This window comes from Trachinotus anak, unplaced genomic scaffold (genome assembly GCF_046630095.1).
Source record: "Trachinotus anak isolate AG129_WGS33_773 ecotype Australia unplaced genomic scaffold, CSIRO_AGI_Tana_v1 ptg000024l, whole genome shotgun sequence".
Taxonomy (NCBI): Eukaryota; Metazoa; Chordata; class Actinopteri; order Carangiformes; family Carangidae; genus Trachinotus; species Trachinotus anak.
In genome coordinates this window covers 3,726,730-3,744,742 of record NW_027273875.1, presented here as the reverse complement: position 1 = coordinate 3,744,742, position 18,013 = coordinate 3,726,730, and the positions used below count along the sequence as shown (strand labels likewise).

The 18,013-nt window shown below is 42.6% G+C and overlaps 1 protein-coding gene across 2 annotated transcripts in view; it reads right to left on the bottom strand.

Moving 5' to 3' along the window:
• jade2 (jade family PHD finger 2) overlaps positions 1-18,013 on the bottom strand; it is a 185,294-nt gene that overhangs the window by 116,628 nt on the left and 50,653 nt on the right. For both annotated transcript variants that reach the window (XM_071461493.1, XM_071461492.1), the window contains exon 4: positions 15,591-15,748. In XM_071461493.1, coding sequence (XP_071317594.1) covers positions 15,591-15,748 — 158 coding nt within the window. The remainder of the gene's footprint in view (positions 1-15,590; positions 15,749-18,013) is intronic.

Below are 18,013 nucleotides of genomic sequence, written 5' to 3'. Positions count from 1 at the left end.
CCCTCAGTGTCTCTAACCCTCATTCTCTGGATAATTCACTCCATCCTCACTCTCTGTCTCTATTCCTCCATTTTGCCTCTTATTCCTTCCTCCAGTTATCTCCATCGCAGTCTGGCCGTCTCCCTCAATCTCCATTACTTCCTCTCTCTGCCCTTCACTTCCTCTTTGTTTTCGTTTATCCTTATCCCAGTCAAAAGAGAGCGAGACAGTGAGAGGCCATTCAGGTGGTCTTTAACATTGGCTACTGTTAGATAAGAGCAAAAAGAGGTAGTTACTTCATATCAGTGGTTTTTCCCTGCTTGAAAAAAGGCCTTTGGGGGAGATGCTATCTTAAGGGATATATGCTAATTTGTGCACTGGTGAAACCATTTGTATACACAAGGTTGGCCAATGTAAATCGAGAACTTTATTTAGCATTTAATGCAGATTAAAACAAGGTCCATGAAAATGAAAAGTAAAAACACAATTCTACAACTAATATCCTATACCCACCCTCAAACCCCCTCCACATATCAACCTGACTTTCTGTTAAATCTTAACATATATATATATATACATATATATTTGGTGTGTCTGTTTCTTGCCTTTGCAGTACAGGTGCCTTCATGTTCACCTTGCTAAACTCCCCTTTGACACACTGAAACAACTCCAGTCTCCATTTGAGGTACAGGTCACATGCTACCGTTAGTTAGCATTTCGGTCAAAATCACACACTGAGGCATCTCTCAGAGGTTGAGAAACCTTTCCTTATTGGTTCAGAGTTGACTCACTTTTGTTGCTTTATTTTGGCACATATTAAAAAGATGTCGACACCAGAACATCAGGCTGTTCGCACTTGTATAGTTCAGGAAACAGTGGCAGTGTCGGCTCTGAAAACTTCACTGAGAACTCCTGGAATGAACATGAATGTTTTCTAGAGGGCTGTTGTCTTTTGCTGGATCAGACTGACACTGGATGATTGACTAGGTGTGTGCATGACGCTATACACAGGAGGAATCAGTACTTTTTTTCCATAATAGTTCCCTTAATTTTTATTTGATGAGATATTAGGATGCGAGAGCAGCATGCAGGTTAAACTGTGCTGGTTGACTATTGTTTGGGGACTTTGTAGAAGAAAAATCTGTTTTTACGTAGCAACATTTTTCCCCATCGGGAGCTATATTTGTAGGCATTTATCCTTTAAGGATAACTTGCTGTTTCATGCCAATTTTATCACATCTGGTCGCTTTTAGACAAACGAGAGTGAGAAATCCTTTTTCCAAAACCAAAATTCAAAAGGCATATGTATGCTGCTGAATCTTCTGCTTAACAGCTTACCAAGATCTGTTACTGGTGCCTGCTGCTGCTGCTGCTCCTGCTCTTCTCTTGCCGCATTGTACCAAAGTCAAAAAAATAGCTGCTTATTAGGTAACGAGATATAATGTTTTGGTTTGTCTTTCACACTGGGGCTGAAAGGAAAACACCTGCAGGAAAATCCTACCGGCATCTGAGCAATATTTACCAGAAAAACATCTACAAACCTTCCTTCATGCTGTGTCTCCACTGTCAGCATTAAAATCTGAGAGATCACTCAACAGTTTCCTTTCTCTCCTCCAATCTTTGCCATTTATATCAAAGACAAGGAAGTCTAGTTATCAGATACACGTTTGTCTTGCTCCCCAAAACTGAAGGGGAAAATGTCTTATGTGTCTATCAATCTCCATCTATTCATCTTTCAGTTTATCTACATTTTATGTATCCATCCATCTAAATCCAGGGAGGAGATTTTATGTGAGATCTGGGCCTCAGGGCTCTGCTTAGTGAATAAACTGCTGAGAGTAAACAGTGTTTACTGTCCTTGAGGTGGTTGTGTTTAAGTGGCCGGCCAGGATGCAGCAGCCTCCCTCGTCTGACCATTAAAGTCAGTGACCTCGTCTTGGCAACCAGGCTGAAGCCGCTGGAGGAGGGATGCAGAGAGATGGAGGTCGGGACAAAGAGAGGCTCAAGTTTAAGAAACTGTTACTAACTATGAGGGGATCTGATCATAAACCCCTATCAACCCTGATGAAGTGTCTGTGAGCAAGACACCAAGACCCAGAGATGAAGAAAAGGAAGATGAGACACGAAAGGAGTGTCGGTGTCAGTTGCACCCTGACACATTAGCTATTACAGAGCTATTCAAATTGAGCAGGCACACAAACAAAGAAAAGGGATCAGTGGAAAAAAAGAGAGAAGGGGAACTTCATTATCTATCTACTATCTTCTCCTGTGTCTCACTCGCTTTTTGTCTGTTTATTGAACGCACACACACACGCACACGCGCACGCACGCACGCGCGCACACACACACACACACACAGTCAAGTCAAGTGAAGCTGGCAGATGGTAGACTGGTAAAAGGCGGACGGCATGGTCCAGATGTTGCTGAACCCACAGTGCAGAAGGCAAAGGGCTTTGATCTGCTATACCACAGAGGAACTACTGGAGCTAGATACAGAGGAGGGGAGGAGAGGAGAGGAGAGGAGAGAAGGAGAGGAGGAGAAGAGAAGAGAAGAGAAGAGAAGAGAGGAGGAGAGGAGATAGGAAAGGAGAGGAGAAGAGAAGAGAAGAGAAGAGAAGAGAAGAGAAGAGAAGAGAAGAGAAGAGAAGAGAAGGAGAGGAGGAGAGAAGAGAAGAGAAGAGAAGAGAAGAGAAGAGAAGAGAAGAGAAGAGAAGAGAAGAGAAGAGAAGAGAAGGAGAGGAGAGGAGAAGAGAAGAGAAGAGAAGAGAAGAGAAGAGAAGAGAAGAGAAGAGAAGAGAAGAGAAGAGCAGAGAAGAGCAGAGGAGGAGAGGAGATAGGAAAGGAGAGCAGAGCAGAGAAGAGGAGGAGAGGAGGAGAGAAGAGAGGAGAGGAGTTGGGGCTTTAGGAGGAGGAATGACGGCAATGAATGTGTGTGTTTGTTAGTGTGTCTAAATAAAAGAGAGAATGAATGTCAGTGTAGCAGAGCAAGAAAAGAGGTGGAAGATATTCCCATGTGAGATGTATCAGTGTTTCCGAGAAAATACCCGAGGGATAGATCCCATGTGTCACACACACATAGAAACACGGATACATAAACTGTGCATCCACGAATGCAGGCGCCTAAACACAGTCTAGACTCCCACACATGGCTCTTGGGTTTACTCACATGACATCCATGTGGGGAACAAAGGCACATGTATGCACACACACACACACACACACACACACACACACACACACACACACACAGAAAATCAACCCACACTGAGCCTGAGGGTAGCCTGCAGTAAACACCAACAGCCACACACGCCACACACGCTGGGTTGTGAACTGAGGAATTGCTTTAATATGCACACACACATGCACACGCATGCGCGCGCACACACACACACACACACAGAACGTTTTTTCACCCAATGTAATTTTGGAAAGCTGCACTCATTTATCAACTCGGACCAGTTCTTCTCTTCATACTTTTCCCTTTACAATCATCAGCTACTTATTGCCTTTTTGGTCAAGCTTCCAAATTAGTTTTTTTTCTCAACGGCACTTAATACCAGTACCCTGGTTAACTACAGGTTAAATTTATCAAAACTACTGACTGCTAAGTGAATCTCTGGGTGGGGAATGTGGAGTGGAAACATGCTAACACATTTAGGTTTTGGCCGGCCGCTCTGCCGCCTCCAACATACACATCTCAGCGGGTTTACAACCTTTTGTTTAGAGGTGAAATGTTTCAATTTCCCAGGTTCCAGTCCCCACGCTGAAGTCACTCTTTGCCCGCGAGCCTCCAGAGGTGAATGGGTTTTTGCTGGAGCCTGACTCACCCTCTGGAACCAGAAAACCAGCTCGGTTCTGGCCAACGCTCAGTCACTGTGGTCAGAGAATCAGCCTGCCAGCCGTGTAGGCAGGCAGGCAGGCAACCAGTCATTCAGTCAGTCTGCCAGTTCTGACTTCTCTGTCATTTCACTGAGGTCAGCCAACCAGTCAGTAAGCCAGCCAGTCAGTCAATAAAAGTCAGGCAGCTGACCTAAAAATGTGGTCAAAGATGAACCACTCATACAGTCATTGTGCTTTCTGGTTGGATGCTGGCCAGCGGCACAAGAGGGAAGTTCAACTCAGACTGCCAGATGTCACTTTAGCAAGCCAGTCAGCCAGTCATTCCAATCAGTCAGGAAACAAAGCAGCATGTCCTCTATGTGATTAATAAAGCACCCAGTGACCCAACCACATTCTGTTGTGATGAGAGGGCACAGAATTTCTTTCCTATTTTCATTCAACCACCCATTGACCCTTTACTCATCCATTCAATCAGTCAGGGAAATGGCTGTTCTGCCAGGCAGTCGACAAGCAAACCACCCAGGAAAGCGGTTGCTGCGGTTGTTCAGCCAGGCAGAGAGCCTGAAATGTGGTAAGCGACAGCCCCACTGACCCAGTCCAGTGGTGAAGAGGTAGAAAATTTGTGCTTTGCCAATGTCAAAGACTACACAGAGGTTGCATGTCCATACACTTTTGCAAAGTCAAAGAAAAAAGGTAATCAGCCAGGGAGGCAACCAGTCAGCCAAGTGGGCTGCAGTTCTATCAATGGGGCAGTCAAAGTGATAGCTAATCGGTCAGCCAGTCAGTCAATAAGCCTGTCAGCCAGCACCTTGGTCAATCACACAGCCAGTCAAAGCCACAGTCAACCAGGCATGGTTCAGTAAGAAGGGTTAACGGCGGTGAAAGATATACCCAGTGACATGTTGAACTCATCCAGGAATGAGAATGTATTATTATGTTACTGTATTTGCCATTATGGTTCCCCTCCTGCCTCAGTGGGAAGTTTATTAACCTCCTTCCCCCAGGAAAGAGATCAAAAGTTATTTCTCACTATAATATGTTATTAGTTTTGTCATGGGGACCTACCAGATACAGATGGCAGGGGCCCAGTTTGGCTCCATAGCCCATACTTTAAGAAATATAGTTCTCATATTCACCCGTCCATCCAGCCAAAGCAACCAGGCAGATTGCCTGTGGTCAGAAATACACCCACTGACCCTTCATAGCAATGTGGTGATGAGTTAATGCGGGTGAATCTGGCTTTTGTCGTAACCCTGACTGTCCATCAGCAGGTCAGCAAGTCATTTATCCAAATCTTTGCTGTAGCTACCGAGCCACTAGCTCATCTCCTCATCCATCCAGTAAACAGCCAATTAATCTGTTCATTTAGCAGTTCGTCAAGTCTGGCTGCCATTCAAGTCATCAAAAAATCCAGTTAGTCCTAACAAAATCATTGAGTCAATAGGCTGTCCCATCTGTCAATCAAAAATCCATTATAATACAACATCTAGGAGAGCAGTCAGCAACCCACATCTTAATCTGCGACCTCACAAAACACTGATGCTGTGCTCATAATAACTCACTGTTTAGAGCCCTATATTTACTTTCCAACATTTCAATTAAGTGTTCAAAGTCTGCATGTGAAATGTTTGCAGTGTTTTCAGTGTATTAGATGTTTTGATTCTTATCATTCACACAATACTATCAGTATGTCTGATTGGTCCCATATTCACTCTGCAGCATGACAACAACCCCAGACATACGGCAAGCGAGTCCTGCAACAGATGGTCTTCCCCCCACAGAGCCCTGATCTTAACACCGTGGACTCGAGTCTGGGATCACACGAGGAGACACAAGACACTGAAACAGCCTAAATTCACAGAAGAAGTGTGAAGAAGTTTTCCACGATGCTTGGAACAACCTACCTGCCAAGTCCCTTAAAAACTGTGCACAATGTACTGAGGAGAACTGGTGTCGTTTTAAATGCAAAAGTTGGAACACTGGAACATTTCTTTTCCCTGTTACTGCATGAAGTTAATTGGTAAATGAAAATTATTAATGATATTATTTTTGAAAGCTCATTTTACTTTCAGTCTCGCAAACATCGTGCACAGAGCTGTAGGTTCATGCAGCAAGCTCCCATCCAGCACAGGCAAAAGACAGCGCATCAGTTTTCATCAGTTTTATCTCATTGAATATGCAAATTTGTGCAGCAAGGCACACCAAAATCTAATCAGATCATCTACTTTATATGGGGTACCTGTGGTGTAAGTATGAAGTTCCTATTATGTACTGTAGTACTGTATTTTCAGCTATTGTGTTCAAATCAGTTTTTTCTTAAGCCAATTAGCTCATTAAAGATTTTTCACACCACCATGTTTATCTTTGCATACTACATATCTGGCATTCATTTGAACTTGTCAGCTTGAATTGTTAAGGAATTACTGCATTTTCTGGGATGTCAGTGTTCTCTCATTAATATGCAAATTTATGCAGGAAGGTGCTCCAGAATTTAATCTGATCATCTACTCCCCATGTAGTACCTGTGGTTTGGAACTTTCTACTATGCATTGTTAGTTATTGTGGTCACAAGAATCACAGAGTCCAAAGAGGCACAGACGCCTGCGTGACAACTTAATGTCCCCATAAACCATGTACCATGCTGGAGGGAAATTCAATTGTCTTTTTTCAAAAATTTTAAAATACCCAAAACATAACTGAAGCTAATGAGCATGATGAGATGGAGGTCTGGCCACACAAGATTCCAGTTTCTAGCTACAGTAGCTTGGAAAAAATATGAACCTACATGCTTCAGATTCTGGGGATTGAATTGGTTTTAGTACATGTTGTTCAAAAGGCAATGAAAATGATTGTCTGTGCACTTTGGTACACAGCAGTGAGACATAATCACTGTGTTGAACTGTTCCAGATGTACGAGTGATCCAAGTTGCAGTTGTGGCTGCCATAGTAAGTATGGTTCCTTCAGCCAGACATTTGTTAATTAATTCATGCACTGAAAGGTTTTACATGAATTCAGTCTATTTGGTCTGCATGTCATCCATGTAGGCAGCAATTCCCAGCACAACAGTTCAACACATAGTACATGTATGTGCAAACCAGCCTGTCAGCTGTTCATTCATCCATTTAACTGCTGCCATTTATCATGAACCACAGTGCCCTAGACTAGCAACAAACATCGGTAGTGTGAGTGAGTGAGTGAGTGTGTGTGTGTGTGTGTGTGTGTGTGTGTGTGTGTGTGTGTGTGTGTGTGTGTGTGTGTGTGTGTGTGTGTGTGTGTGTGTGTGTGTGTGTGTGTGTGTGTGTGTGTGGAAGCTATTAGTCCGTGTGCACCCACTGACCCTGTACATGATGCACATGATGATGCTGCTCTTAGTCATCTTATTATCTGATGAAGAGCTGTTTTGGAAAGATCACAGGGTATCTTGGGTGAATTTCCAGATGTTGTTGTGGACATACTGATACATACAAACACACACACACACTTGGATGAAATGTGCGCACATACAGTTGTGCGCTCATAAAAGTGAACATTCACACACGACCACTTATTAAAGCACCGGTGGACGAGGCTGCAGCTGGGAAGGGCAAATCCCTGGGGGGCTTTTCAGTCATCTAGCCATCACTCTTCTCCTTCATACCTCCCTGTTTTCCTTTAGTTTTATGCATGTCACTGATGTACTTCCATCAGTGCTTTTGTCGTGACCTTTAACAGCCTATTTGTCTTCATCAGATACGCTGAAAAGAAAAAACAAATGTCACATTTATTCGAGTTTTTTTCTTTCAGACAAGGGTTACAGACTTTGATAATTTCTTCAAAGAAGAAATGGAATATTAGGGTTTTTTTTTTTTTTCATATGGCTGACTATCACTAGAACTATACGAGGACACCTCAAATATAACTCTTAAAGATCCACTTGCCAAGTTTCCACAGTATCACAGGTCCAGAAAGGGTGGATTATGTGACTGATGTCAATTCTAAAAAATCTAATAGTTATTATTTAGTTATTAGTTACATATTTCATTGTGTAACTAAGTCTTTAAACTTCACACAAAAGCTTTGATGGTCAGGCAGAGACACTGCTCCAGGGATTTAAGTTTTATTTGGGTTTACTGATTGATGTGGTTTTATTGATTTAACAATGATTCTACTGGTTGCTTGATATGATGACCTCAGCTGGTGAAATTTGGGGACAAAACTGCTAAAAATGGAGACGTTGTGCGTTTTAATGTACTTCACAATGACTACTGTTTGATTGTGATTTAGCCACTGTTTTTTTGCTCTGCATGGATAAAAAGGAACACGAGTTTTCACGGCTGACCTTTACTTGCATTAGCTAGTTTTGAACACGTCCTTTCACTTTTTCAATTTGAGTGTCTACCCTCAATAATGTTCTTGTTCACTGTGGCTACCATCAGCTGAAAGTATGTGTGTTTGCGAGGTGACATGAGACTGTAAAAATGTGTTACTCACAAGCAATCTGTTCAACTTGCATTGAAATTTTGAGTCGAGTCCAGAATGAATTACTTGAACTGATTGAAGTGTTCAGATCTGGACCAGATTCTGCCAATTGAGTATGTGGGGACCATCACTTTTTGTCTTTTAAAAGTTCTTACACACATAGACTGTATCAGGCTGCTGCTTAGAGCTATTTTTTTTTCTTTCTCCACTGGAGTCTAACTGAGGTGTAAAGCAGTTTTTTGAGTTGAAAAACGACATAAAAACATCAGGAAGAGCAGTTTTTAGGTCATGGCAGTGTATTGACTTATCCCCACACAGATACTGAAAGTGAGATATGATTCTGTCCATTCCTCACTGAAACCACACAAATACACTAATTCACTAACTAACTAAAAATGCTGTTGCTGTGTCCCATGATTTCAATGAAAAGTGCTAACTTTTCCAAAAAAAGCTATTTTAGGCAAACAGGCAAACGGATCAACTTTATTAAGCTCACAAAACTACCGCAGTGCTTGCTTCCTCCTGTTCCTGTTCATCACGGTTGCTTGCGTCCCAGCCGGCTAACACGGGTCCTGCTCGCCACCAGCCTGTCTCCCAGTCAACTAACCTCCAGCCTGCTGGCCACCACCTCAGCCTCAGGTTCCCTGATGCCCAGCAACGCAGAGCTGCAGCTGCCCAGCACCACAATCGATGCCCAGCCAGACCGGAACCAAAGTGAGGGAGCGGCGGTGTGGCCGCTGTCAGGGCAGACAGAGGTGCTCGCCACAGAGCCAGCTGATCATGTTTACCATAGCCTTCTTCTTCAAATCTGATCCGAGGTCGCCTTTTGAGTTGATCTGTGCTTAGAGATCAAAGTTTTTCAGAGATTTTGCTCCTGTCTAGGAACAAAATCTGTCTAGGAGCAAAATCTGGGACAGAAAGAGGCCCTAAGAAAAGCAGGAGAAAAATCTAATCAACACAGACATGTTTAATAGACATTCATAAACAGTACAGATATAACAATAAGAGTTAAAATATGGGACCTTTAAAGTGTCTCCTCTGCACCTGCCTGCCTGTGCATCTGAGCTTGGGTCCTCCCTGCCTGAGCTGCTTTCACCAGCCGTGACATAGTATCCAGCTATTTGTCCTTCTCTCCATCTCTCTATCCATCTTACTGCCCTCAGGCTCTCTTCAATCCATTATCTGTGTGTGTGTGTGAGACAGTCACTGAGTTATTAGTGGGCGATTAGCCTTCTGACCCACCGCTGCACAGTCTGTCCCACTGAAAGGGCGTGTTTATGTGCCTTTTTGTGTTTGTGTCGAGCGTGTGCATGTGTATCCTTGAAGAGATTAATTTGTATATATAAACAGAAACTGCCTGTTTAATCAGTAACAACCCATGGTTTTACATACTGTATTATGTTCCATAGGAATCCATCTATTCAAATTGTGTTGGCTGGCACTTCCGTCTGTACCTGCCCCTGAATGCAAAGCTTGACATATGCACTTCCCTTCTCTGAAATCCCATGCCAGCTCAATCAGTGTTATTGGGGACTGTCCAGGGCAATTATATTTTCTGTCCAGTCTGAACCTGCCAAGTGCAAAGCTCTCACAAGTCCACCAAGTACAAAAAATGTCAACAAATTACTGAATGTTTTTTCAGCAGTACTCAGCCTGAACTGACAATTCAGTAATGTAATAATGTGTTCAGTATTTGGCAGCTGTCATATTGTCATAACACATGCAGGCTAATAGTCGAAATGGACTTTGAAATCGACTGCTCCTGTCTTTCAGTTGTGTTTGATGGAGTTGCTATATTTGCTGTGCGAGTATGCTCACACTACCTGAACCAGAGACTATACACATCTGCAGGTGGCACCTTCAAAAATATCTAGCAATGTTTCTATGATGTGTAAACTATGAATAGATTAAGGCTTTTGAGGCACAGCATCTATGTTTTCCCTTTGTGGTGAACTGTCTGTTTACTCTGCATGTCCAGCCATACAATGGTACTGTGTACGTTGTTTATGACAGAAGTAACCAAATCTTATCATGAGCAGTCACTTCACAGAAAGATGTATATCTTTTCTCCTTGCCTTGCCTTGTTGCCTTCAGTGTTTGCACCTTCCATCCCCTCTACGCAGGACTGAAAGCTTGTTGACTTTAGTTTTTTATAGCTTTCATGCCTGTCTGTACCAAGTTTTGCATATGATCACAGCTGCCGGAAGCTTGATTACAGATATTCCATCACTGGGGAACATGATGTACCCCACTGTCCTGCAATCTCAGCCTAATTTAAGATTCACATCTCATGATTTACATAGACTCTTGAGGTGTGTCAACCAATCAATAACTTTAAATATTGCAAGTCTGTTAATATTTGCATGGTAATGTGTCCCAAAAAAAAGTACCTTCTTTTAAAATCTGCACAATCAATCTTTTTGTTGAGCAGTACATGAACCGCTTTGGTAAGGAGTCTGTCCATGTGACGCTCCCCGCGGCCACAGCTTTACACGCCATTCAAAAAGCCAACATATTCAGCCAAACCACAAACAACGGGTTCACATTCACCGACTCGGCCACCAGTCCAAGGGGGGAAAAAATGAAGCAATAAATAAAATAACCACTATCTCATTTCTTTCATTTTGTGAAAAGGCACAGATCTTCTCATGTGTATGTGTAATTATTTCCCTCTCCGGCTCAGCGTTGTCACTGGGGACTGAGGCTGTCGAGTCGCTGCCAAAGCCCCATTCACTGTCTGCACATAGCCAGTGTTACGCAACGGCTAATTACTTCCACTCGGCCCCAACAAAACCATGGAGAGGAAGAGGGAGAGTGTAAGAGAGAGAAAGGAACAGAGGGAAAAGAGAGTGATAAAATAAAATGGACAGAGGGGAGGAGAGACAGCCAGACAGGAGGAGGACAAGCAGGAGAGAAGTCAAAGAGGAAAAGACAGGCATTATAAGGCAGATGAAGGAAAGGTAGGATGTGGAGAAGTCACAAGAAAAAAAGAGTGCAAAAGGAAGAGAGATAGGAGGAGAATGGAGAGAGAAAGGGGGGAGAGAAAGTAAAGGACAGAAACAAAGGGAGTGCAAGACAAGGAGACAGAGAAAGGATGGGAGATAAAGACCATCTTCCTCCTCTCCTGCGTCTCCTCTGCTGTGTTTTGGTAGGGAGAGGCACAAAGAAAACAACATCAAACCATAATGACCTCTTCACCAGCCGCCAAAACAGTTTTACCGAAAATCATGCCGCAGCAGCCAAATATGGTCCAAGGAGAGAGGCAAATGTGGAAGAGGAGTGTTGTCAAAGCCAGACGGGGCCCGCAGCCCTTTTCCTCTCCAACAATTTTTAGAGATGATGTCATTATTCATAAAAAAAAAAAAAATAGAAAAAGAAAAATGTGTCTGCGCCTCTGGCTTGACTAGAGCGAAGGGGAGAGGGAAAGGTGGGAGTTGGAGGAGGGAAGGAAAGGAGAGGGAGAGATGTAGAGATTAAGATGTTGAAGACAGAGGAAGAAGAAAGAGGTAACAGAAAAGAGGAAAAGAGTTAGATGGGGACAAAAATAGTTAATAGAAACAGGAAAGTAGCATGACATAAATAGAAGAGAGGGGGGAAGGGAGGGGAAACTACCTCAGCTCATTCTTATCCCTCTTATTTTTGGGTTAAAAAAATCTCTTTAATGTGAACGAAATTTAGAATAAATAAATAACTAGATAACTTGAATAAACACCTTGATAACCATGTGAGTCAGTGAGCTTTAGAGGCGCAGGAAGGAGGATTTTGTTACCATTTCACGGAGGCAGGTAAACAGTTTCCCCTCGTTTCCAGTTTGCGTTAACATTCCACAACTCGACCCACATTTCCCACTGCTTCTCCAACTCTCCAATCAAGAGAAATAACGGGTTAAATCGCTACTATCAAACTAAGTCAAGTGTGAATTTTTGAGGAATTAAAAGATCTATTAAAATCCCTACAGGTTCGGCAACACCTGGGCCTCAGGTAGCAACTATGGCCTGTGATTTTTTGACACCAAGACTCTCCACATGTGATCAGCTGCTGTGCGCCAACATGAGCCATTGTTGATCTATGAAGAGAGTGAATGTCCAATTTCGTGGTCGCACAACCGTGGCTGCTGCACAGCATTCAGCTTTTACGACACTGCACTGGGAGTTTAATCAATTTCATCTCTTGGTCCTGCCCCACTTGTCTGTATACTGGGGATTCTCCCACCCCTTCTTGTTCTCTGCGAGACAACACATACATTTTGCACCAGACATCCTGTTACAACCCAGCGGATCAAATCTACTCAGGAATTTTAGCCCACTGATGCCTTAAGCTTTTTTCAGTTCTACAAAATATGGGACCCTGTTCTTTCCCTGTGCTCTAACAGGAGGACTTTGTGGACTGTTGCCGGATTGAATGGCTTGAGTTGATGGCAGTGGACTGATTGCGTGATATCATTTTTACATTTGTTCCTATGTGTATGTGTGTATGACCTCCAGCAGGTTTTATTAATGTCACCACATCTCTTTTTTGACTTGTTGATGGTTTAATTTTTTAATTTAAATTAAGTTTTGTTTGTTGTTTTAGAGTTCCCTGTATTACACAACGCCGCTATGAAATTAGAGCCAGACCAGATGGGTATATCAGTATATCATGCAAGAAAATGTTTTCAGGCTAAGCAGCTAAATCTTAGTAGCACTGACTTGTGTTTATTTTAAACTGAAAGCAGAGAGTTTTAATATGCATTTTTCTTCCCTGTTAAGCACTCATTTCTTTCTTGCAGACCTATTTTTACTGTGAAAAGACGTCACTTCCTGTGTGGGAATAAGGTTTCCTACCACTGATTCTGCCCAACCACAGAGGCTTGTACGGGCAAAACCAAGGAAGTCTCAAGCATCGCTGGTGATTTCAGCCCAAATGTATCAAAGAACAGCGTGAGAAGTGGAAAAGAAAGAGGCAGGGAAAGAAAGAGGGGCATCAAGATAACGGAGGAGAAAAAAGATGAACGCGCTGCTGCCAGAGACTCTGACAGAGACCATCAGCTCTCTCACACTTACATTTACTGTCTTCTCCTTTATCTCATCCATCCATTTTCACTCCATTTCAACATCACTGTATATCACTTCATCACTCTGTCACATATAAGATAATAGATAAGCCCCCGTTCATCCATCTATCCTTGGCCATCTTTGCCATTTCTCTTCCTCTCCCAATCTGCTCATTCATCTCTCCGCTCAGTCTCTCAGCTCTGCACTGTTTGTGTGTGTGTGTGTGTGTGTGTGTGTGTGTACTTGATTCATACGTGTGTCTACTGAGATATGATCCTATTAGACAATGTAAACAGTAAGGGTGACACATTTATCCTTTCAATCACAGAATCATATAAATGATCCAGATTTCTCTTTTGCATTTTCATTTCTATTATTTATTACCTTTGTCTTCTGCCCTCATTAAGACTCAGAGGAACACGATTTTTCATTTCTTGTTTTTCTATTTTGGAGACTCAATTTCTTCTCTCAAGAGAAATTGTTTATGCAAGCTTATTCACTTGCAAGTCAGCGGCTGTTTCAGGTACTCTGGTTCCCTCATAAGGTATGACATTTCATTTGGCGACACTTGATTATTTGATCTAAGGTTTGCATGCAGTTTGTTTGAAGCGCTTACTGTATGTCATTGGATCTACCTAGAGTTTTTACAACACAATCACCAACCAAGTCCTTTTTGCTGCAGTTTTGAAGCTGGAGCATTAATTAAGTAATGTTTTTTATTTTATTTAAAATGGACAGACTGAGTGAATATAATAAATATTTTTATTAGAATTGTGACTCTTTTCCACTCCAGTCCTGTAAACTAAAAAGGCAAAGACAAATGGCACAAAATGCCTCCAATAACATCAAACACTTCAACTCTGGTCAACAGTAAAAACAAGAGGAACACACACGAAAACTTTTACAAATGAAAGAGGTGGAAACTTATTCTATTTACCCTGTGACAAATGTAAAGTAAAGAGAGTCTGTGTCTGTGGGAGTGAGATTTCTCTGCTTCTGGTTTTCTTGCGACAGGTAAAAAAAAAAAACAAAAAAAAAAAACATTTGACAGACTCTCACATGACTGGATAATTTGTCTGTCTATCAAAGAGCATGCATGCATATGTGTGTGTGTATGTGTGTGTTTGTGTTTGTGTGTGTGGCCTCCCAGTATGACATGTCTGTCTAACAGGCATTACCAGGCAGTCTGAGCATTTTCATTAGTTCCTAGAACGCCAAACAAACCACATGGGTATGTGAAGCAGCTGCAGTAGTACTAGAGAGCCACAACCTACTGGGGTGAGAGAGAGAAAGAGACAGACAGACAGAGAGAGAGAGAAAGAGAGAGAGAGAGAGCAGACTAATCTACAGTATGAGAGTGAATATAAGTGGGTCGAAGTGCATGCCTGCACACATCTGCCAACCAGCTTGATTCTGTGTCTGTGCATGTGTGCATGTTTCATTGCCTGCATGTGCATCCAAACCTGCTTCCCAACGTGTGTGTGTGTGTGTGTGTGTGTGTGTGTGTGTGTGTGTGTGTGTGTGTGTGTGTGTGAGAGAGAGAGAGTAGAATTCTGAGTGTCTCCATAGATTTCTGTGTGTAGGTGTGTGTGTGCATGTATTACATGAACAACTATATAATGCTTATAAGTGTAATTACATGCAGTTTAATTATGTAAAAGGATTTGCACACGTTTTATTACAACTCAGTGTTTCTCCCTAACTGTTCCAAAATGTTCATGAATGTATGACAGCTGTTTAACTTAAAGAAAAAGAAAAGACTTGGTTTGTTGGACAATCTCAGTTAAGACTTTTGGGTTCTCATCAGCACACTTCTCACTTTTATCGAAATTACTTTAGTCAATTTCATTTTCAAGGCTGTTTCAACTTTGTACCAGAGTCTACAATTTCAGACCTTTTCCAAAAGTCCACTGAGAATTAGGCAGTTTTCCAAAGCAACTATTAGTCATGGAAAACAAATGTCCAAATCTCATAACTCACAGATCTTCTTTCTTTGTGATGGGAACTCTGCCAGTGTCTGTGTGTTTATGGTGGTGACATAATGTCTATGTGTGCTACAGCCACAGGCTGAACCGGTCCTGAATCACTGTTAAACAGATAACAGTTCCTCCTGTCCTATTATACTGCCACAGAAAGGACAATGTGGGTTGCCTCTGCCTTTCAACGACTTCTATGAAATCAAAAGGAGAGTCACCTGTGGTCATTTACTTGGTATTAAACTCTTGCAAAAGTCAATGGCTGTTTGTGTGTACGTGCTCCATGTGTTTGTTGTGTCCTACCTGACCACAGGCTCTGGTATGGCCTCCAGGTTGGCAGGGACCTGTACTCCTTTCTCCCACTCTTGTCTCCAAGGGTCTGAGAGCACGTAGAAGTCGTCTGAGCCCAGCTGGGCTGAGTCCGGCAGCTTCATGGCCGTGATGAAGTCGGTACGAAACACCTGCACAGACAGCAAGGTAAAAGAAAGTTTAGTTAAATGGTGAAAAACAGTGTATACTCCCATCTGTTTTTGGGTGGTCATAAGTGTGGAAGGCGGACCTAAGGTGAAGAGGAAGGAAGGGATGAAGTAGGTCAGAAAAAGGAAGACTGTTTTCACAATGGGTGATCCATTTCCTGACTTTTGTTTGCAAAGTAACAGGTGCTTTTTACTGTCATCATCGCCTTTCAATTGAATTCCACGCAGACTTCGATAACAGACTCTGTGTGTGTTTTCACACTACAAGCATAGGCCTACTGTGCTATTCTGAAATCACATTGAGGCATGAATCAAGATCATGGTCATGGTCTTAACTTTGATCAGTGGTTACGTCCTTTTTAAGACACAACATGCAGAGACTAATATTTCATGCTCTGTTATGTCATAATAAAGTGCTGGCGCTGGGAGTAGTAACTTTTTATTATTTACACAGTGCATCACACTACAGGTATAAATACAAAGTCCAAAGGAACAACATTGAGCCTGCATCTCATTGAGACTGACAGGTGATCCACTGTGACACCAACATCAGTGACTAACGTTGCTGTGGATGATGCTGATGCTGGCGGGGAGGACGTCTCACTTCATTACAAACGAGGTTCCTCCATTCCTCACATCTTTTCTTTAGCCCCCCCCATGTAAGATGCGAGGAAGAGACATAAGGAAGAGATGTGACAGAGTGAAATAAGGAGACATTGTAGCCAAATGAGAACCACCTACTGACTCATTAGAAGCGTGTGTACAATATGCAGGAGGACTCTATAAAAACAAAACATGGGGTGTGTGTGACCTGAGGGAGTGGGTGTATTCATGCAGACACAATCATTCTCATACATAATATGAACACAAACACACACCCACGACGCACACACACACGCACGCACGCGCGCGCGCACACACACACACACACACTGTCTGTTCTGACATGTTCTAACAGAGACTTGAAGCAAAGATATTATCAGTCATATAGCCAAGGACATCAGCCAAGAACACACACACACACACGTGAACACACAAACTCACATAGGAAAACAAGCAACACACCCACGCACGCACGCACGCACGCACGCACGCACGCACGCACGCACGCACGCACGCACGCACGCACGCACGCACACACACACACACACACACACACACACACACACAGGTGCCAAATCAACCATATGACTTCACTCTATATTTTATCATTATTTTCTAAGCCTGCTTATCCCTGCTTTATTAGCTCTTCTCCTCCGTCCTACTCCCCCGCTTCCCCTCCTTCTCTCCATTAACCTCTCCATCTTCCCTCTCTCCATCCCTCCTCCTTCTCCCCCTCTGTCCCCTAATGTGGATTTTCTTTCTTACCTTGTTTGTTTTGACCCAAGAGACACTAAACAAAAAAAAAGTGTTAACAGGAGAGTTGTGAGAGGAAAAACACAGTAATGAGAGAAAATGCTAAAGCTGTAGACTCTGCACACCTGCAATCCGACAGGTGCAGAGATGAAAAGCAAAAATGCAAAACAAAAACAAAAAAAAAAAAAAAAAAAAAGAATCAACACCGGCACACTGTCACCACTTAAGGTAAATGTATGAAATCACTATATTTCAGTCAAGCGACCTTCATCAGGCATTTCTCACCAACAGCAACGCAACTGCAGACCAGGTGCAGGAAGTGAGTGAGTGGGATTAAATAAGATGTTCAAGGAAGGAGGCAACAGAGAGATTAATAATAATCTATAAAAAAAAAACAAGAGTAAGAGAAACACAGACGGAAAGAACGTTTCTCAAATGAGTTTCCATAAGATTTTCCATATCACAATGGATGCTGCTTTTACAGTAATCATCACCCCAGCTTTCCTGAAACTGACTAAATCTTTGCAGATAGATAAGCACATGTGACAAATTGCAGTGTTTTATAGTTAATGAGCAGCAATAAAAAGTGTCTTTGCAACCTGAAAGCATGTCGGTCAAGAATAAAGGCACTCCTGAGCATTGAGGTTACTGGTTCAATCCCTGGACCAGCAGGAGGAGGAGAGGAGAGGAGAGGAGAGGAGAGGAGAGGAGGAACGATAGTGATGTCAGAGAACAGTGAGATGAGAAAGAGTAAAAAAGGGAGTGTTATCAATTTAAGTGGAAAGAGAGAGGAAAGACAAGGACAGATTAGGATGTGAGTGTGTGTGTGCGTGTGTGTCACTAGTATATGAAAAGGCCATATGTAAAAAGCAGCATCCTTGCCTGTGCTGGTCG